Source organism: Rattus rattus, chromosome 8 (assembly GCF_011064425.1).
Source record: "Rattus rattus isolate New Zealand chromosome 8, Rrattus_CSIRO_v1, whole genome shotgun sequence".
Classification (NCBI taxonomy): domain Eukaryota; kingdom Metazoa; phylum Chordata; class Mammalia; order Rodentia; family Muridae; genus Rattus; species Rattus rattus.
The window spans coordinates 65,457,099-65,479,339 of NC_046161.1; the positions used below are offsets into that span (position 1 = coordinate 65,457,099).

The 22,241-nt window shown below is 45.5% G+C and overlaps 1 protein-coding gene across 1 annotated transcript in view; it reads right to left on the reverse strand.

The window, feature by feature from the left end:
• Window positions 1-21,879, reverse strand: part of Aqp9 (aquaporin 9) — a 40,047-nt gene extending 18,168 nt beyond the window's left edge. The window contains exons 1-4 of the mRNA XM_032911040.1: window positions 21,466-21,879; window positions 18,558-18,670; window positions 17,480-17,753; window positions 17,053-17,226 (exon numbers count right to left, since the gene is read on the reverse strand). Of these exons, the coding sequence (XP_032766931.1) occupies window positions 17,053-17,163 (111 nt within the window). The 5' untranslated portion in view covers window positions 17,164-17,226; window positions 17,480-17,753; window positions 18,558-18,670; window positions 21,466-21,879. The remainder of the gene's footprint in view (window positions 1-17,052; window positions 17,227-17,479; window positions 17,754-18,557; window positions 18,671-21,465) is intronic.
• Between the last annotated feature and the right edge of the window lie 362 nt (window positions 21,880-22,241).

Below are 22,241 nucleotides of genomic sequence, written 5' to 3' on the forward strand. Positions count from 1 at the left end.
TGTTGTCATTGCTGCTGCTGCTGCGACCCTTCTGGAGGGTCTCATCTATCATTTCCTTTAAAGTGTCAAACAAGATGTCCCAGGGCTGGCGAGATGGCTCAGTGTTTGAAGCACTCACTGCTCAAGTGAGAGGACCTGATCCCTAGAACCCACAGAAAGCTGGGTTTGGTACCACATACCTGTACCCAGGCTCCTGTCTCCAGGTGGGAGGTAGAGACAGGAGAATCTTGAAACCTGAAGCTTGGTGACCAGCTAGCCTGGCATATACCAGGAAGAGTAACAGAGAGACCCTGCCTCAAACAAAGTGCATGGTGAGGGCCTACATCTGAGACTGTCGTGTGCTCTGTACTGTGGTGTGGTCCCCACACCAACACACCACAGAACCAGCTGTCATAAGCTATGTATGGCACTGGCCAGCATTTGGGGGAGCTATGCAGGATTAATATCTGTATTAATTACTTTTTGTTGCTATAAGATAACATGAACAAAAGCAAGTTATGGAAGGCCACAAAGGGGGACTCCACAGCAACGAGACTTTTTTTGTGTGTGAGTTAAGTACTTTCCATACATTAGCTCCTTGGTCCTCCCTGGGGCTGTGTATTGGATCACTTGTCACCATTTACAGATATGGAAGCCATAGGTGAGAGGGGATAGGAGAGCTCCTCTGGTTCAAACAGGGAGAGACTGGACCACGGTTTGACTTCTTACTGCTTTGACTGTGTGATGGGTGTGAGAGGAACACTTTAGAACTCATGTACCATGGGCCAGACAAGGCCAGGTACTTGGCTTCCTCCCTGTAATTAATTCTGGTTTAAGAAAAAAGTCTGTGGCTGGAGAGAGAGCTGAGCAGAACACACGCTGTTCTTGCAGAAGACCAGGGTTCAATTCCCAGCAACGAGGCTGAAGAGCTCACAATCACCCGTGACTCCTTCTTCAGTAGATCCGAGGCCTCCAAGGCAACCTACACTAACGTACACATTTACACACACACACACACACACACACACACACACACACACACATACTTTAAATAGCTAACTGTAGTCTGAGTGTCTGAGCCAGAGCCAGGTCCTCTGTTCCCCCAGGTGCTTTCTGGGACAGAACCACTGTTTCTCTCGTTCTCTGGGTTCTCTTTATGAGAACATGATGAGTATTTACACCCATCTTTCTAGACAGTAAGTTTTTCAACTGCAAAAATAAAGCTTTTACAGTTGTAGCAAAAAAAAAAAAAAGTCATAAAGAACTATAGAACTTTCATCTGGACATTGTGGTTAAAAGGGAAGCTCTCTGGAGGCTCATACCTGAGAGAACAGGCCTCATTGAGAAGTCCCTACGTTAAGACAGACTTGTACAGAGAGTGGAATCTTCAACATGGGAGTTGGTTAGAGAGCCAAATGGCCAACCCCAGTGACCTCAAAGTAGAAAAGATGTTTATCAACTAACTCGGGCCCCGGAAATCAGAGATGATTCAACTCCTTTATCATGGCAACTGGGCTGAGAAGCAAAACGTGCTCCCATTCTGACTCACAGAGGACACCTACATCCCTCTCCTCTGCCCAGAGGTTCAGCATGATGAGAATTTGATCCTGATTCCAGAGGCCAGAATAATGAGCTGATTAGGCACTGGTTTGTAAAGGCCCGCGTCATTAGGATAAGCGTCGGCCCCTGTGCTAATGTGAGACGCCATGTAAGATGCCCGCTGCTGAGAATGGCTCTCCCTATCTGCGGAGCCCCCTTGCATCCACCGCAACCTCTGTCGCTTTCAATCTGGAAGCTCCACCAAGCCAGAGGAGCCTGGGGACCGGTGTGTCTCCTAGGTTTATTCCAGGGTCCGTGATTCTCAGGGCACTATTCTCTACAAAGCACCTGACCCACGAGGTGCTCCTCAAACATGGAAGTGTCTGTGCCCCAGCTCTCCTTAATATATTCTATTTCCCCCTTTATAGTCAGCCTGGAGGCTTCTGCCAATTCCTGCTTGAGCTGGTTTAACCCCCAATCTCACAAGTGCATCTAGAAAGGCCAGCATGCTCTCCTCCACCCGTGAACCACTGTTATTCACAGCACAGCACTTCACAATGTTCTTCAACATCCGGAAGAGACACATTTCACTGGGGCCAGTGCTCTCATGGGGGAGATTTGGTTAAGAGAGTGTACAGGGGCATACAAAGAGTTTTCAAACATAAGAGATATGCCTCCTTCCCCGCACTTCATATTTTATTCTCCAGAGTAACGATAATGTTGTGTTTGGAGTCAGTGAAACAGCGTAGCAGGTACAGGTGCAGGATGCCAAACCTGATGATGACCTGAGCTCAGTCCCAGGGACCCGTGATAGAAGCTGACACAAGCTAGAATTATCACAGAGAAAGGAGGCTCTCCTGAGGAAATGCCTCTGTGAGATCCAGTGTGGTGCCATCCCTGGGCTGGCGTACTGGGCTCTATAAGAAAGCAGGCTGTGCAAGCCAGTAAACAGCACCTCGCTATGGCCTCTGCATCAGCTCCTGCCTCCAAGTTCCTACCCTGTGTGAGTTCCTGTCCTGACTTCCTTTGGTGATGAACAGCAATGTAGAAGTGTAAGCTGAATAAACCCTTTCCTCCCAACTTGCTTCCTGGCTATGATGCTTTGTGCAGGAATAGAAACCCTGGTTAAGGGGCCTAGAGAGATGGCTCAGTGGTTAAGAGCCCTGACTGCTCTTCCAGAGGTCCTGAGTTCAAAATCCAAGCCAGCACATGGTGGCTCACATCATCTGTAATGGGATCTGAGGCCCTCTTCTGGTGTGTCTGAAGACAGCTACAGTGTAGTCATATAGAAAAAATAAGTAAATTGAAAAGCAAAAGAAAAGAAAAGAAACCCTGGCTAGGACAGAAGGAGAGAATCAAGTTGTTCTCTCATCCCACACAAGCTCACTACGTGTAGCATGCTTCCACACTCACCTGAGCATGCGCACACGTATGCACTCATACCTTAAAACATATCTTTAAAAAATAAAAACTGTCTTTATACACGCTGCATCTTCCCCAAGTCTGAGGGTGTGGAGGAGCCAGCATCTCGCTAAGCCCTGGCTTCTCCTTTCTCAGGTAATGGGAACCCTGTCACCAAAGAAAAACCAGGTGAGCCCACTTCCGGAAACTAGAAAAAAAAGAAGTAGCTCCCTTTCGAGAGTCAACAACAACAACAACAACAACAACAACAACAACAACAAAAGGCTTTCTGAGTCCAAAAGAAAAGATGATATTCCCAAGCAGGGTCTTTTTGCTGGACTCCAGGTGGCTCCAGAGGCTGCAGCTTCTAGATCTGTGTCCCATGCACAGCCACTCTCCCACCCGCCTGCCTGCCCGCCCGCCCGCCTGGCAGATCTTCTTGGAAACTAAAACCTTCCAGGGAAGAAGCCTGTCCCTTCACGCTGTGGCTGACAGAAAAAAAAAACAAGAGCAGTTGCTGCCTGAGGGCCAAGGACCTGAACAGAACCAGTTTTGAGGAGAGGAAACATGAAGTGGCTTCCCATCCGTGCTCGCCCATCCCATCTTGAGAAGAAACAAACACAGAGCTGTTTCTTAGGGGTTCTTAGGGGATAGTGTTCTGCAGCAGGTTTCCTTCTGTTCATCTTCTGTTTTTATTTTTCTACTTCACAAAAATATATAATGAATTAGCTTTCGAGAGGTTGAGGTAGCCTGGGCTGACCTTGAACACAATGCTAACCAGGGTTGACCTTGAACTGCTGATCATCCTTCCTCCACAAGGCTCAAATCACAGGTGTGGACCGCCACACCCAGTTTGCATGGTTAGGAGTGGAGTAGAATTGGGATTCACACCCAGTTTATGTGGTGCTAGGAATGCAATGCCGGATTCCTGTCTGCTAGGCACCCACTCCACTGACAGAGCCCTAGCTCCAGGCCATGATAATCTCTCAGTAGCAAAAGAAAATCTGCGTCAGAGGAAGCACTCCACAGCGTGAGACACTATATGAAATCCCCACAAAGAAAACAAAATTATCGATGTGTAAATACAGTACACATTTATGACCGCTACTCCCCCACATACAAATAAAAACTCCTCCACGAAGGAAAGTCAATAGACAAAGCAATCAGAATGGCTAGCTCCCAACATCTTGAGAAGATGGGAGGGTTCTAAACTATTATGAATGTTCTGGGCTTTAGAAGGACAAAGCCAAAGACAAATAAGCACAGGGGATGAAAAAGGCCATTGAGGAGAAGTTAGAGGAATAAAAATTCAGTAACAGCACCGAAGCCTCCCTGACTAGTGTTGCCCAGATGAGACACAGAGGAACGGGGAGATAGTGAACCGCAAGGCCAACGTAAGAAAACCTCAGGAAGCTCAGCATGAAGGGAGTGGCTATGAGAAATACAAAGCAATACCAGCACCAGCACGTGGGAGCAAAGGCAGCTCTCCATGAGTTCGAGGCCAGCCTGGTCTAGAGAAACGCCCCCTCAACAAAACAAATAAATGCAAAGATGGAGAAAGTCCCGCAGTTCATTTCCAGAAACAGACCACAAGAAAGTCAAGGTGACAAAGGTAATAGCTATGACTGGCAAAAATGGCAGGTCTTTATACTGAAGATGAAGAATGAATATATATTCAGTCATGTAATAGAAAAAAATCTTAGAATTAATTTTTTTGAATTCTAATATTATCTACCAAAGACATATAGTTTTTTAAGGACCTCAAGGCTGATAACAGACCTGAAACAGAAACAAGAGAAACCTGGAAGACGCCTGCCTATTATAAAGTCACTAGTTGGTCACTTAGCAAGGAGCACGCACATCCACACAGAGGGGGAGGCACGTTTGTCCCACGTCTACTTTTCCGGCAGGAGCAAGGGCCAGACAAAGATTTCACTTTTGTGGCTGTTTCTCATACCAGGCGAAAATGTAGGGGGGAATGACTCTTTGAGATGTGCACACAAGACAGTCCTGAGGCTTGGGACGCTCTGGCCACCACACGCTCAACACACCTGGTGTCAGCAAATCCCAAACAGGTACAATTGGTCACTCAAGTGAGAAATGGCATCCAATAACATAAACTGTATCCAGAGAGTGAGGGCAGAGCAGGAAGAGCTTAGCAAAAGCACTCGGTGGCCTAGGGCTTCAGGAACACTGTCAAGCTGTAGATAGTTAACAGCAGCACACTGCACAGGTTGATATTGAGAACTTAATCCTAATTAATACTGTAATAAAAAAGGAACTAACAACTCATTTTTTCTTTTTCTTTTAAGATCTATTTATTTATTATATATAAGTACACTGTAGCTGTCTTCAGACACACCAGAAGAGGGCATCAGATCCCACTACAGATGGTTGTGAGCCACCATGTGGTTGCTGGGATTTGAACTCAGGATCTCTGGAAGAGCAGTCAGTGCTCTTAGCCACCAAGCCATCTCTCCAGTCCCTATTGTTTTTTAAATTAGAAAATGAGTCAGTAGTTGAGAGTAAGTTTTGACTGATAGAATCAACAAAGTAAAAGGAGAGAGGGTTTGAAGGGAGGTGCCGGTGGGAGGAGGTGGGAAACTGGAATGTGTGGGATTGTTTCCTTGAAGGGAATTATCAAAGGAGAAATAAAAGTTGTTCTATCTTTTTAAAATCACTGAAAAGGATACTGATGGGGAATTGAGATATGAAACAAGATTAATGGGAGGGAACGGATGATCAGAGTTAGGACCTTAAAGAGCTTCAAAAACACCAGGCCAAGCACTCAAAGCACACAAAGGCCCCACGAGGGAGGCAGACGTGGGGTGAAGGAGGCTGTGGAGGCCGTGAAGACGGAACGGTCAGAACAGATACTACTAGAGCGGAAAGCGAAGAAGCCGGTGAGAAAGCTGGAAAGCAGGCGCGGCCGCCAGGCTCAGGAGATTGTCAGAGCCAGAGAAAGCTATGTAGATTCGTTAGCCACATTGAAATGTATATGTAAGACAGCAAATGAGACACAATGTCTCTATCTTTCCCTTCCTTTTCTAATTTATTGGGGGCTGATTGTTTGTTTGTTTGTTTGTTAAGAAGGGTCTCCGATGGCCCTGGTTGGCTTCACGCTAACCATGGAGCCCAGGAGGACCTGAAATCCTGAACCTCCTGGACTTCACCTCCCAAGAGCTAGGAGCGTGGGTGTGTGCCCCACACTTGGCTGAATTCCTTAGATAAAGACACTGATTCCCATCAAGAACAAAAATCTAAACGGAACCTCTGACTTTCAAAGACATCTTCCCTCTCCTCATTTCTCCTCTTTCTCTCTCCTTCCCCCAGTGTATGTGTGTGTGTGTGTGTGTGTGTGTGTGTGTGTGTGTGCATGTGTGTGTGTGTGTGTGTGTGTGTGTGTGTGTGTGTGTGTGTGTGTTTGTGTGTGTGTGTGTGTGTGTGTATGTGTGTGTGTGTGTGGGTGTGTGTGTGTGTGGGTGTGTGTGTGTGTGTGTGTGTGTGTGTGTGTGTGTGTGTGTGTGTGTGTGTGTGTAGAAGGTAAAGGCACTTGCTGCCAAATCTGACAACATAAGTTCAATTTCTGGGACCCCCACAGTGGAAGGCAAGAACTGGCAAAATTTATTCTGGCTTCCACACATGTGCATGACCATACATCTACAAGATAAAGAAATAAAATATAATAAAAATCAAGCATTTTGCAAAATAGGTAGGAGAGAAAGAATTCCAACCCATTTCAGGGGCCTAAAGCAACCTTAGTAATAAAAGTAGACAAGGACAATATATATAAAATATGATATATTTGGGGATAGTGAGATGCTCTGTGGTTGAGAGCACTGGCTGCTCTTCCAGAGGAAGGTTTGGTTCCCAGCATCCACATGGCAGCTGACAACCACCTGCAACTCTGGCTCCAGGGAATTCAGTGCCCTCTTCTGGAAACACCATGCATGCACATGATACACACACACACACACACACACACACACACACACACACACACACACACACACATATATGCAGGCAAAATGGTCATATTCATACATATATAAAAAACCAAATCTTTTAAAATTATGATCCTAACTTTAATAAAACAGTTAATTAGGGATTAGTATCAAGAATGTAGGACTTATTTGGTGCTAAAATTGTTTGGGTTTTTTGTTGTTGTTGTTGTTTCTTTTTTTCTTTTTTCTTTTTTTTTTTCCGGAGCTGAGGACCGAACCCAGGGCCTTGCACTTGCTAGGCAAGCGCTCTACCACTGAGCTAAATCCCCAACCCTGCTAAAATTGTTTATCAACAGAATTGACCATATGAGCAGATAAAGTGGACTCACTTGTTTATCTCAAAGACTTACATAAATTTGTGTGCTTAATAACTGTAGAAATTGTACTCTTAAAAAGTTTTTAAATCAGTCCTAAATAAGAATTCTTTTGAAGTTACTGTATTCTCCAGCATCCCCCAGGGATTATTATATTTAATAACCAAAGATCATGAAGTTGACAACATTGTTAAGGCTTCTACTGACATCACACAAGAAGCTCAAACTGCAAAAATGTGACAGAAGAAACCAAGTGTTTAAGGAACTGAAAGTAGCAAAGTCTTCCTTAGCCTCTGAGGGAAAAATCCTTGACAATAGGAAAAAAAAAACTAACCCTATTTTAGAATGTATATGACTAATACAAAGTATAAAATTCTAGTGAAAATTCAACTAATGATAGATCCACTTCCATGTTCACGGATGAGAAAACTCAGCATTGAACGTGTCAGTTGTATCTAGAGTGATGCATAACTTTAACTCATATTTTCTCTTAAGGAACTCAATAAGTTGATTCTGCAGTTCATACAGAGAAATAAAAGGTTGACAATGTTGACAGTGACAATTTAAAAAGTTGTCAGAAGGGCTGGAGAGGTGGCTCAGCGGTTAAGAGCACTGACTGCTCTTCCAGAGGTCCTGAGTTCAATTCCCAGCAACCACATGGTGGCTCACAACCATCTGTAAAGAGATCCGATGCCCTCTTCTGGTGTATCTGAAGACAGCTACAGTGTACTTATATATAATAAATTAATAAATCTTTTTAAAAAAAAAAAAAAGTTGTCAGAAATATGTAATTTGTAACAAAAATATGTGGCATTTGTGCAAGTCTGGACATTAGTCACATTGTTCAATCTGATTGTCTATACACAGAAATGAAACACACACATATGTGACCTGGGATATGACAGAGATGACATCTGGATCCATGAAGAACAGAGAGTCTGCTCAGAAATGAGGCTGGGCCAGCACGCTGTCTTTCCAGACAGGGATGACAGACACCTATTGTACAACACACATCAAAATAAAGAAGACTGACTCAGAGCTCTAAATATGAGTAAAAGAAGCAGTTGACCTTGATAAACCATAGGATATCTTTAGTGTCTGATTCTAAAATATCCACATCCTATAACTGGGAAGAAAATGTTTGAAATCCCAAAGAGAATTGGTCAGAAGACAAGAGCAGGGAGCATGCATTGTCCTGAAATACATGTATCTTCACAAGGAGAGAAAAACCTGATGGTTCAGAGTGTGTGAAAATGAGCATCATACCAGGCTAGATGAAAATTACTACTGAAGTTCTCTGTCCTATCTTTCAAGTGAGTGAGGGGGAAAAAAGGAGGAAAACAGGACATTAGCACCTGCTAGCATTCTGTCTAAGCTCCACCTCCCGTTACCTGGCAACAGCCAGGTTTGCCTGACACTATAAAAGGGGCTACTTGCCCCCTCCTCACTCTCTTGCTCTCACCCTCTTCCCCCTTGTCCCTTCTCTCCCCATTCCCCTCCCCCTTCTCTCTGTGTGCTCACATGCTCATGGCCGGCCTCTATTCTTCTATTTCTCTACTCTGTTTCTCTCTCTTTCTCTGCCCTACTATTCTCTTAACTCCCCTCCCCATGCCCTGAATAAATTCTATTCTATACTCTACGGTCAGTTGGTGGTGTGGCTGGTCCCTCAGGGGAAGGGATGTCTCAGCATGGGCCTGGTGAGGCACCCCCTTCCCCAGACCTCCATAGAACATAATCCCCACTCGCCTTTATCCTTTTATTAACAACAGTGCCCATTCTTGAAAAAAAAAAAAAGGAAAATGAAAAAGTATCACAGGTTGCAACTGGAAGCACAAATCTGAAGTCACTTTGTCGAGAAACCTTAAAAACACACATCGAGTTTCAGAAGCTGGTACTGTAGAAGCCAACAGACCTAGACACAGAGAAACGCTTGCACGCGTGTACAGGAGACTTGTACAAAGACGCCCACTACAGGAATGTGGCCTGTGGAGAGCAGCTCATGAGTTCTTGGCACAGGTGAAGTAACTCCCTCAAATTCCATTACCTAAACCCAAAGGGCAGGAAGACTACAACGTCATGTATAAAGCTGCCAGAGCGGTAACATGACTGCACGGACAAATGGCAGCCCAAATCCAAACGCATCTCCAGGAATGTTCACTGACTACAACGGAGGGAAAGCAGAGATTCTAATCCTGGCTCTGCATTGTACATGCTTGGGCAAGTCACTTAAGCCCTGACTGAAAGTCACCCACACTAGGTCTTAGTAGCATGAAAACAACACCCTAGCCTCAAGAGACTTTTTAAAAGTGTGTCTGGTTGTAAAAATTGTGTTTAATGAGTGATGACCACTCACCCCACCCTTTCTTGCCCTTATTCTATTTAATGGAGGAAGGCCTGCTATCTTTTGTATCTACAGCCCCTGTGGAATATGTCTGATGGGTGGAGGAAGAGTTAGCTCTTCTACAGGATCGGAGCTCAGGCCTTAGGCTTCCTTAAAGATATCCAAGTGCAGAAACACAAAGGACTACACACATCACACACAAATCACAAATAATTAAATACAAATGAGGAGGAGTCGGCGGAACTGACTTTGAGAGTTCAGATGTCTTGCTGTACTGGGAGGAGAACACAGCAGAGCTCTGTGAGACTGTGAGTCTCTAGTCCCTCATCTGAAAGATGGTGGCATCCGACCCCAGACCCCACACCAGACTGAAGCCTCCACGAGGGAGCCCGGGGATCCTGACAGCTCAGACAAACCCTTCGTGTGGGTTAGCTTTGTGCTGCTCTAACAAAATACCTAGGAGAAACAAATGTAAGGAGTCAACATTTGCTGGTCATGGGGACACAGGCCTATAATCCCAACAGCAAAAGCTGTAAGGCAGAAAGATCAGCTCGAGGCCAACTCATTTACAGAGCAAGATGGAGGCAGTCTTGGCCTATATGAAGGAAACCTTGTTTCAAAAGCAAAACAAGAAAGGAAGCAGAGGAAGAGAGAGGGGAAGATAAAGAAAGGTTGGCTCTGTTGGCTCATAGCCCTAAGGGGTTTAAGTTGAGGGTTTGTTTGGCCCACTTGTCTTCAGGCTTTTGGTGTAGTTCGGCGAGGAGGGACATGTGAAGGAAGCAAAATGAGGAAGGAAAGGATCTGAGTCCTCAGTGACCTCTAACTTCCTCCATGGGACCTGTGTCTCTCAATAGCATCACAGCCTTTACCACACGGGCTAGGGGCAGATTTGAGATCTACACTGCAGCACTATCTTTGGCCTGAATGAGCTAGGGCACTGCTGACTGGAGGCACTTCTGACACACTATTCCACAGGCCTACAGGAAGCTCTATCTTCCTGTCACCCTCAGTCTTCATCATTCAAGGCTTCAAGTGGTTTTGCAAAACCATAAGCTAGGAGAGTATATGGAAAGGAAACAACGGCCCTGAGTGAGCCATAAAGAGCGAAGAGTCAAGGAAGGGGTCCTTTGAGGTCCAGTTCTCAGTAGGTTCTTTGTCATGAGACAAAAGGGGGGTCTAATGCTGAGATTCATGACCCATACTTTTAATCTCAACTCTCGAGGGGCAGAGGCAGGCAGATCTCTGTGAGTTCAAGCCCAGTCTGGTCTGCATAGCAAGTTCCAGGCCAGCTAGAACTACATAGTGAGACCCTGTCCTTGCTGTCTGGAGTAGAGGTCTCAAGGGGAATCCAGAAAACAGAAAACCTAAAAGGAAGTTGTTGTACTACATGGTCAGAGGGCCCTAAGAGCCATGAACGGATGGACAGGTGGCTGAATCACCCCAGGACCCAAGTGTTGCAAGAGCTTTAGAGTATGTTGGCAGAAAACAAAGACATCCCCATACTGCTAGTAGACCTTCTAGTAAATGTCACAGCCACAATCATATTATCTGCTCTGAGTTGTGATCATGTGACATCTCTGGTGTTTAATAATCGTGGTGTATTAGGAATGGCTGCAGTCAGAATGTCAAGGCCTGCCCTTGTATCCAAGGACTTGGGGAATTGTGGATGAAAGACTTAAGGGTGCTATTCCCGTTTCTTTATCTGGACAAACTGATCTGGTTGGTTTCCTTCCTCTGTCTTCCAGGAATGGTTGAAACAAGGCAGAGTCCAAATGGGAACGCTCTGTGCTCATAGGAGGAAAAGGCACAGAGGGAGCCCACGGGCCTAAGGCCGGGCTGCTGGCTCTAGGTGGATTCAAAGAACACAGAATTGCATCAGCTCCTCTTTCAACAAAAAAGGATCAATCAACACGTGCCTATTCACCCTTATCTTAGTACCCAGTGTTTCTGAGTAACTTAGTAGACCAGAATTTCATTGGACTATGCCCGATGAAATGGATGTCTCCTTTAATCAGGAGGCTGAATTTTTAAGACCTTGACTATTTCATTTGAAATGCTGACCACATACTCTTTGAAAATCTCCTTGATAGGAAGTCTGCACTTGCAGACTAGAACACATGCACTTTATGGTAACAACTTCTCTGACCAGTAGGTCTGACCAAGAATCTACCTAGAGTAGAACTTGAAACCTGCTCTCAGAGAGGGGCCAGTCATGGAGGAGAGCAACAACAAGGATCCGTGGGATCTGTGATGTCTGCAGTCTATGCTGCCCACATCCCTACCCCTCTGCATTCTGTGTTCCAGGACAATTGCTTTTCATTTCCTTCCAGGGCACAGATCAAGGGCATTGTGTTTATTTAAAGCAGTTATGCTTTCTTTTCACTCATGAGATGCCAAAAGATAGGTCTCTAACATGGGAGAAATTTTGGTAGTTAGAAAAAAATTACTGGTCTTCCCCACTGCCCATAACTTCCACCTCAGAAAAATACCCTTCCTGAAGAGGAAGCTTTCTGGAACATTTTCCTCAGCATCCAGGGTAAGAGGAGCTTTGCATCAAAAAAATCCTAAAAATTATGGAAAGAGAGTGGAGTACACAGAAGAGTGTAAGGTAACCATAGCCTCTAGGAGAAATAGTGCCAAATTGTGACGGGTCCTAGGAAGTTTGGTGGAGGAAGAGATTTTCATTTTTTTTGTGGGTCCCATTTGTGTTTGTGCAGAGCTCTGTGGAAGATGCAGAGAAAAGCCATTGGAAGATGCCCAGGGGGAGACAGAGGTGGGAGCCCCAGGTAAGAATGGGGAAGAGAAGCCAGAATTCTACTACCATTTCGGGTGCCAGGGACTTTATGTGTCCAGTACATTCAGTTCTCACCTCTGTGACAGCGTTAGCTCCTTTTGAGACTCAGGGAGACTAAACTCATTGTTTGATACCATAACTGCAGCTGAGAAGTGCAGCCGGAGGCAGCCGGACATTGCTAGCTCCCCTGGGAATCTTAGGACTAAAGCAGCTTCTGCAGTTTGCTAGTCCCATGCTGCAAGCCCAGCTGCAAACAATTCCCGTCTTTGGTTCCCTCCTTCTTGCGTTTCGTGTGTGTCCACTCACATAAACAGTCTTTTTTGTTTTTGTTGTTGTTGTTGTTGTTGAACTCAGGAGAGGTGAAGACACTGGGTGTCCTGGGTGCCATGTCTAGTACCATCAGCCTGGCCATCCATTTACCATCCAATTCTTATGGCCATGAGCACATTCCAGCTTCTGTCTATGGAAATGCTGAAGAAAGTAGTGGGGTGGGAGGGGTAGGGATGTCTAATCTACCATACAGTTTCCCTAGCCTTGGTTAAGAAGGGAAATGATAAGCTTAAGACCCCAAATTAGAAAGAACTCCTTTTTAGTGCCTTTAGCTCGTTGAGGCCTAAACCTTCCCCTTGCTTAACAGTTTATGAAAGATAAAAAAGAAACTGTTAGCTACAACAGGTTATTACTGGTATAACTATGAACTCATGTCAGTAATAAATATGGCCATCTTGGTAATTAACTGTCTAAGCAACCTGATACACCTGGGGACCTTACCACATGCTCTTTTCCTCAGAACTGTCTTACACGGATAGTTAAGCTCAAAATGCTTAACCCTTCCCTCTGCAAGAGGGAGACAGATTGGCAACCTTTCCCTAACGTCACTAAGGATAAAAGGCCTCTCTCTGAAAGGTCCCCATGTCTAACAGGCCAGATTCTGCCTCATTCCTTAGCTTATGACTTGCTTGGTTTTGCTTGGAGCCACAGTTGACAAAGAGCCTTTTCTTTCCTGAGGACTACTGTACCAGGCCTCCTTGGCCATTTCAATTATGGTGTGAAAGAGTGTGAAGGGGCCCCTCAAGAAGCAGATTCTGGGATGGCTTCAGACCCCAGGGATCAGGCAAGGTGGGAGTGATGTGTCTAGCCTCTTCCATTTTTTCCAGTGTTCTCCTCCCAGGCCTTGTCAGTGGGCAAATCTTTACTAGAAAAAGCCAGGCAAGATTTGCATTTGCTGATAGATACGAAATAACGTACTGGGGTGACCCTAAGCAGAAGTGTGTGTTTCCAATAGGGAGGACTCTGTCCAGGTTTAATGGAAAAATGAGCTGAGATGAATCTCAGTGAAATATCTCCTCATAGGGTTGGCCACTAAGTGGGGAAGCTAGGACTGAAGATCCCAGCAACCCTCAGAACTACACGAATAGACTTCAGAGGGAAGGGCTATCTGGGCTGGGAGGGAGGGGCGCCTGACTTTAGCACATCAGTGAATGTAATAGACAGCTCGTGAGTGTAATTTAGGAGGCTAATCCACTGCACCACTCTACCATGGGGCTGCTACATGCTGGGAGCTTAGTAATTTAGGAAGAGTACTAGTACTAGTTAGACTCTCTGAATGAGGCTGGTCCCTTCTCCAAGGTGGCATCTAGCTTCCAACTCTCAGGGGATTTGTTGTTTAAAAACTTACACTTTTTATCTGCACTTCCTTTTCAGGCTTACACAAAACAGAACACAACAACCAAAGTTCTAGATTATACCAACTTTTACTTTGGCAAATAACTATATGATGTCAATTGGAATTCATGACAGAATTGCCTTTGGCTAGAATTAGGCTCAGTTTTCTACCATGCAGCATTTGGATAGCCTGTGTCTAGCTTCTGCCTGGAATCGTTGGTCTGTGTGGGTGACACTGTTCTCATTCCATGGAAGTCAACACAGAACACAGTGACCACAGATCCATGGAGTTGTTCCCAGTCAGCGATCAGTCTAGTCTGCAGCAGGCATCAATGATATTCAGCAGTGACACAGTTCGTATGGAGATAGATAGCATCAGGATCTACCCGGTGAGTGCTCAAGCCTCAAGAGTGACCTTGCCTCACTGCAGATACTTTTGGTAAGGTACCTGCAGGTTGTTTGACCTGTGTTTCTGACTGATTGATTCGATCCTAATTTGAAATTCCTACAAGTCTCTCCTTGGGTTACCTACCATTCATTGACTTGTACATTTCACAGAACTCAGGGGAATCCTGAGTTTACAGGTTTATTCTAAAGGATTCTGGGAGAGGGGTACAAAGGAAAAAAGACTGAGGAATAAGAGAAGAAATGCAGGTTCTACATCCACCCTCTAGGACCCTCCATGTTTGGCTGTCTTTATGTGGAGATTTTACTACATAGACCAAGACTGAGGCATGAAGGCCAAGTGAAGAAGTGGCTAAGGCTATATAACCAGATTAGGGCTAGAAGGCATAGCTCAGAGGGAAAGTATCTGAATGTCGTGTACACAAGGCCTTGGGGTTGATTCCAATCATCCAAAAACAAGTTAATAAAAGTCCCTGAGTGGGAAGCCGGCAAGCTTGTCTATCCAGATTCTTCTCTGCCCCTCTATAGTGACACTCCTTCTTCCAGACTATGAGGCTGGGTCTTTCTGAAATGAGGGTCTTATGACCTATTATCACACGGGCTAGATCTGGGAAATTCTTTTACAGCAAGCCTGAAAAGGGCAGGGGAGGGTGGAGATTGAGAATTTCTAGCCTTGGGGAAGGCAACCTCAAGTATCTGGGGCCAGCCTTAGGGAAGGAAGCAGGACAATAGTAGCAGGACAATTGTACCGTGGGGGAAGATGGCACAGGGCTTCAAGATCTCAAGGGTGACGGGCTAAAGTAGCTTTCATCGTCTTAGTGTGTAATGGGATTATGAAACAGATTCTTAAGAAACAAGGAAGGGCTTTAAAATGTTTTCAGTTACAGAAAAGGAAGTCGAGCTCCCTTCCTCTTCGTCTTCTGCACTGAGGTGACACAGGCATTGCTTTGCTTCTCTTCGTAAGTCACTGTAGGCTCAGGGCAGACTGCAGACAACTCTTTATAAGCTCAGATTTTCAAACACCTTGACCCAGGATGGGCGTGGTGATGTGCACCTTTTATCCTAGCATTCTGAAAGCAGAAGCTTGTGGATCTCTTTGCATTTGAAGCCAGTCTGACCTATAGAGTGAATTCTAGGCCCACTGGAGCTAAATAATGAGACCCTATTTAAGAACAAACAACAACAACAACAACAACAACAACAACAACAACAAAAATCTCCAGTATCTCCATATCTGGCTGGCGGCAATTTTCCCGGAAGCTCTGACTGAAAAGACGTCTTGGGAGCTTTTGTTTTTTCCCTCTTTTTCCCTTCTAACCAACCAGGCCTAAGTCCTGACCTTGACCACAGTAAGAAAAATAAGGAGCTTCCAGAAAGGGAAAGGTAAGAAGGAAAAAACTGTTTTTATTTCTCCCAGTCCCGACTGTATACATCCAACCCTTTCCTTCTCAATGATCCAAAGCCTAGGACTTTTTTTTTCTTATATGTACAATTTAAAGACAGTCTTCTAGAATCTTGAGAAGCTGAAATTATGCCTGGAATAGGGCTCTCTCTCTCTCTCTCTCTCTCTCTCTCTCTGTCTCTCTCTCTCTCTCTCTGCCTCTCTCTGCCTCTCTCTCTCTCTCTCTCTCTCTCTCTCTCTCTCTCTCTCTCTCTGGCGTGTGTACGTTCTAAAAAATTAAATCGAAATAATTGTCCCATGACAATAATCTTCTCTTTACAAATGGCCCGGAGAACGGTAGAACTTAGAAAGCCTGCGGCCGGCGCTCACGCCACTTCAGTAACTTTCTGGTCTCCATTCTATTTTGTTTGTTTGTTTGTTTTGTTTTATTTAACAGCTGAGCAAATCTCCTTCAGAGATTTGCCTGTCCACATCTACCTCTATGAAGTTCTTATAACTGTCTATTTAAAGATCTTGAGAGATTTGCTGAAGCCAAGTTAAGTCAAAGGAGGGACATTATATGAAACCGACACAGGGCTACACACACCACACCAACCCCGAGTTCTGATTGACTTAAGTAGGTCCAGAGATGGCTCAGTAGATAAAGTGCCTGCCGCCAAGTCTGAGGACTCCAGCTCCATCCATCCCCGGAGCCCATGTGGCGGAAGGAGAGCTGACCCCAGCAGGGTGTTTTCAGATGCACACATAAATAAATCATAAATGAAGCAAGCAAAACTTCCAGGCACCTCTCTTGGCAGCCTGCTCCACGTTCTCCGTATTTATTGGCCATCAATGCCTTGTTTCAGGTGAGTCAGCCACCAATTGGAAGCAAGCTGGGGCACACGGATCAGTTCTTCAACTCGAAGAAATACCTAGCAACTCCCTCTTTCATCATAAAAGCCACTTTAAGACACTTTAAAATGAAGAAGTACCCCCCCTCCCCCATCTCCACTCCTAGCAACTGTTTTGGATACACGTTAAGAGCAAACGAAGTTCTTATGGCGCGGCCACCAAATAGCCAAGCAACCTAGAAAGTAACTTGCTACCTCCTAGAAGGGACTGGATCTGATAATCAGAGAAAACAAACAAATGCCCTGCTCCAGAAGCTTGGCAACCAGGAAGGCGGGGTTAGGTCAGAATTGGGGAAATGGAAATCGGGAAATACTCACAATCATTATAAAGGTGCCCAGGAACTCGGAGAGTGTCTCCTTCGCTATCCGGCTCTTCAGGGCCAGCTTCTGCATGAGGCTCTTCTTGGCACCGTCCTTCTCAGAAGGCATCTTGGGGTTTCTGCCAGAGGTACACTTTCCACCAAGGTCTGCTTGCTCTGTTCCCTGCCTTCACCACCACATTAAAACCAAACCAAACCAAAAACAAACAAACAAACAAAAACCCGATTAGTCCCACACGGATCTCTGGAGGTGACTAGAGAGATACTTGACGGTGTGAGGGCCTGTCCCAATTGGAGCTGTGACTTAATCCTTGTCTGCCTCTGCTGTCAGCCCCTCCCTCCCTGCTCACTGCTAATTGTTTGAATGAGCTATAATCCCAAATCCTCGAAATGATCCTTTTTGTACCCGATAGATTAATCATTACCTTTATTCTCTGGTCTCTGGCTACTTTTTCTCTGTTGCCTTTCTTTTTTTTTTTTTTTTCCAGGAGATGAGAAAAGAGATGCTGCTTTGGTTGTGTTGCCAAACCAGAGATGGGCCTCGGTCCAGAAGAGATTTGTGTGTTACACAATTCCAGCCTTCTGATGATTTGTTTTCTCCTATTCGGAAGTGGGCAGTTTGGGTGTAATTTAGAATGGTTAAATCGGGTATGGATGCCTTCACTGTGAACGCTCTCTGCTGAAGGCTTTCTTCCAAACCTAGAGAGTATAAGACATTAGCCCCTTACTAGTAGTGGCTCAGGGAATTCAGGTGACTACTGAAGTCTCTAAGAAGGGCTCTAGAGATAATTAAATTAACATATGGAAGGCAGTTTAAAGGCTCTGCAATATAAGTTTATGGGACAACTGGTTAGTACTGCCTTTAATCCCAGTGCTGTGGGGCGGAAACTGGTTGATCTCTGTGAGTTCAAGGCCCCAGACTGGTGAACACGAGCTCCAGGATAATCAGGGCTACACAGAGAAACCCTGCCTTGAAAGGAAGAAAGAAAGAAAAAAAAAGAAAGAAGAAAGAAAGAAAAGAAAGAAAGAAAAAGAAAGAAAGAAAGAAAGAAAGAGAGAGAGAGAGAGAGAGGTGTTAAAGGTGTTTATGGGACAAGATGGAAACTCACTGTCTGCTAAGCAAAATTTAGGATTCAAGAACCAGAACCAGAAGGACAGAGAAAGCAGCAATACACACCAGAGGGGTGGAATTCTAGCCCCCTGGCAGGCAATCCCATCCCAATTAAAGAAGAAAGGGGTAACTATGCCCCACTAAGGTATCTAGTTTAGATCCGATGAATTAACAGCCTTACAGGCAGCAGACTACATTTTATAGTAGCTTCTTATCCTGACCAATAGGCAAGCCCTGATTTCCAAGGCTGGTTTGTCTGAAAAGATGGGATTCAAGGCAGTAGTCTCTAAACACCTCCAGGCGGTCCACTGACTGGAACCCATGCTACGCCCCCTCCCTCCCTCCCTCCCACAGAGCAGCCTGCCCTGTTCCCTTTCAGGGCCCTCCCCTACCTTTGCAGGAGGTCCTCAATCATTTCCAGCTGAGGAGGCAGGCTGGAGAGGGGGAGGAGAGGATGTGAGGAGAGCTGCTGGGAAGAGCCCAGTGGCACGATCAAACACCCAAGCTGTAGGAAAGTTTACAATTCAAACCCAAGAGGTCACATTATTTAAAGAAAAAAAAAATCTAGCATTTTGGCTTTAACTCCTGATTAAATGATCATGGTGAGGGTGTGGATAAAAAAAAAAAAAAACAAAAAAAAAACCAGGTTTGCTCTCACTCCTGGTTAGGTGATCATGGATATAGCTTTGTCTTGGAGAGTTTCCTATGACCACATTATGCCCAAGTCCCGGTGGCTAGACCAGAGGAGCAGGACTTTATTGCTCTGACTTCAGCTAATAAGACACAAAGCATGTTCTTCAGAGTCCACGCTCACTCACCTGACAAATATTTATGGCACACTTCTGTGTGCCAAGCACTGCCTGTAGCGAAAGCACAGGGCGGTCTTGCTTGTCACAGGGCCAGGTATGAGGAAGACCAACATAGGAAATAATCACACAGGCACGCATAGACAACTGCAGCCGAGGGCACATGCTCTGCCGATGGGGGCTGTATTTCTATGGGCAAATACATAGTCCCCCTTGTTGGAGAGATCTCTGCAGTGTCTCCCAGGAAGTTATGTCTGAGCTGATCAAGAAGCACAGGGGTTACTCATAAAATGGGGAAGGAAGTGGGTGTGAAAGGCTCTGAGGGTTGGGAGGGGGGGGGCAGCATGACACCTACCAAAGAACCAGAGAAACACCTACTGTAGTTAGTCTCCAGGGCGAAGGAAGGAACAGTGTGAAGAATGGGAAAACAAGACTGCACTGAGCCTTGTAAATTGTGTGTCAGGTTAAAAGCGTCATAAATCATTGGAGTAGATTAGGTGGGGCCAATGAGGTCATCAGATCTTTGGGTTTTTAAAAAGATCATCCTCCCCTAGCTGTCCCTGACAAACTACTAGCCACCCATGGTTGCCCATCAGGCTCTAGGGCACAGTCCTAAACCATTGGCCACACAGACGGTCCCCGTTAAAATCAATGGGTCACAAGCCAAGCTGGCCTGGCTCATACCTGTGATCCCAGCACTTAGGAGGCAGAGGCAGGCAGATCTATGAATTCAAGGCCAGCCCTGGCTGCAAGAGCAAGTTCCAGGACAGTCAGGGCACAGAGAAACCCTGTCCTGAAACAAAACAACAACAAATGAATGGGTCACAAACAAGACAAAGATGTTGGGGTGCTATGGGGAGGAAGAAGAATGGCAGGGGTGATAGTGAGAGTAAGCAGAATGCCCTAAATTCCTACATTAAACTATTAGTGATCAAACCCAACCAATTAAAAAGACAATCCGAGCTGTGAGTTGGGAGGGGATTAAAAGGGAGCCCTAAATTGCCACATGTAGATTCATGTAGGGGTGTTCCATGATTCTAAAGCTGAGTGGCAGTTTTCATAATGAAGAAGTAGAAGAAGCCGTTTAAGAGTTCCTTGTGTCCTGAAATGGAAGGGGTGGTGGGTTAGACATAGAAAATAAAAGAAACTGTCATAGTTCCTTGCTAGGTCCTTAGCCGGCTGGGAGAGGTGGCACACAGTGCTAGCCCTGGAGAAGCCCAGGACTGCAGTGGAGATTGTGTGATGTGGAACCGCACATGCCTGAGAGAGATAGGAAGTAGTGGGCCCACATGCAAAAGATGCCTGTGTTCAGAGAGGTGATCGATGAAGCCATTAGGACTGATCGGGTGGGAGAGTGAAGAGCCCAGAAGTAGAGATTGGGCGGTCTATGTCACGCTCAGGTGAAGGGGGTTAGTTATCGTCTATTATTCCCTATCACCGTAACTCATTCATCAAACAGAACTTCCCACTTCTGTCTCCAGCCACCAAGCAAACCGCCCAAGTACCCTAAGAGGGAAAGCAGTGAACATCACTCTGCCCTTCACCTTGGGAGGGACAGAAACACTCTCCCCTTTAATGTTCTAAATGGATACATGGGGCACTGGTAATTTCCATCCATGTAGTCATTAGTCAATTGGTCCCATTCCATCCACCTGTCAATCCATCTATCTATCTGTCCGACCACCTGTCTATGCTATCTATCCATCAGTCAATCCATACCATCCCGGCCATCTGATTGCATCGTATCCCATCCATCCATTTTCCATTCTGTGCAGCCCTCTTGCCATCCGTTCATGCATCTATCTATCCATCCAACCAACCCTCTCTCATCCATTTAGGAACACATTTCACTAAATACTGGCCATGCATCAGACAGAGCATTAGGCACTGGTTATTAAAAACCAGATCTCTTCTGCTAAGGAATAATAGTCTAAGTGAAAAGTTCCTGCAAAGGACTATCCCATCCAAGAAAATACAGGTACACTGAACCAAACCCCTGGAAGGCTGTTCCACACTTGCCAACACCTCGCCCCATTCGGCTATCAACAGTCCTAACTTGTGCCATACTGAATGTCAAAGCCTAGCCCCTGGAGCACATTTAATCCCATCTGGATGTGACCTTCCCTGACTCCAGCATTCTCTTCTGCGTACCTAACTTTGCCCACTCATGAGATGGTCAATTGTTCACGAATCGGACCACCTCATACCCTGACCTCATCTTTTTGACTTCCCCTGCATTGTTTAGCTCTAGCTCTATTCTAGCGCTGCCCGTTCACACTTGGAAATGATGTCACATCCCAGGACCATTCCTCTCACACAATCTTTAACACTGCGATTCATCTCACCGATGATTGAAAGGTCCATTCCTAGTTTTGTTTTGTTTTTCGTCTATACTGCTTCTGAAATCTGCCTGGCATCATTCTCGAAAAGCCAGCCTCCCTCTCCACCTAGTTGTTAGTGAGTGAGCCTGGCTCTGTGACACAGGTGCACTTACCTGCATCTTGAGTTCCACTGACCTGCTGGCTCTGGTCTATACCCTTGATACCCACGCCCAACTCTGGGTACGCTTGGCCATGGGTTTTTCTCAAGTCTTCTCTCCTCAGACAGCTGGACGATATGAGGGAAACTCATATAATTGTATTGACTTCCCCTGTGATGGGTAGTTATGATACAGCATTAGTATTACTGCTGTGTCTCCAGTTAACCTTTGATGTTGATGGCTCTGGGTTTTGCCAGGAGGTATAATCAACCGTCTCTGTGGGGCCGGACCCCAGGGAGTCTTGAGCACACTTGACCATCCAGATCCCACCCTGCTTCCTTCTCCACAGCGGGCGCTGCCTCCCCAAGGCCCTTCAGTTCCTATTGCTTGTTCTCCGAGTGCAGCTGATTTTTGCCCCTGAGATCCCATAGAAGAAGAAATAGGGTTCATTGGCTATAATTCCTTTCATGTTCCTCCTCAAAAATGTGCCCCAGTTTTGTTTCTGTCTTCTTCTCCTTTGTCCTCTTCTTGCAGTGAGCCCTCATTCTGGCTCCTAACCCTGCCTCCTCTGTGGGACAGCCAGTTAACAGTTGCCTCACCCCCTTCCTAAACTGGCTTCTATCCCAGGCCCAAAACAAGCCCAAGTTTCTCTTATGCTGAAAACATTCTTTCAAAGCTGTTTTACTTCAAATTACCATTGCATCTTGCTGTTCTACTTTCTCCCTCATTTTGGAGGCTAGGGGTGGTAACCTTTTTTTTTTTCTGAATATAAAATCATATTAATTTTAAAA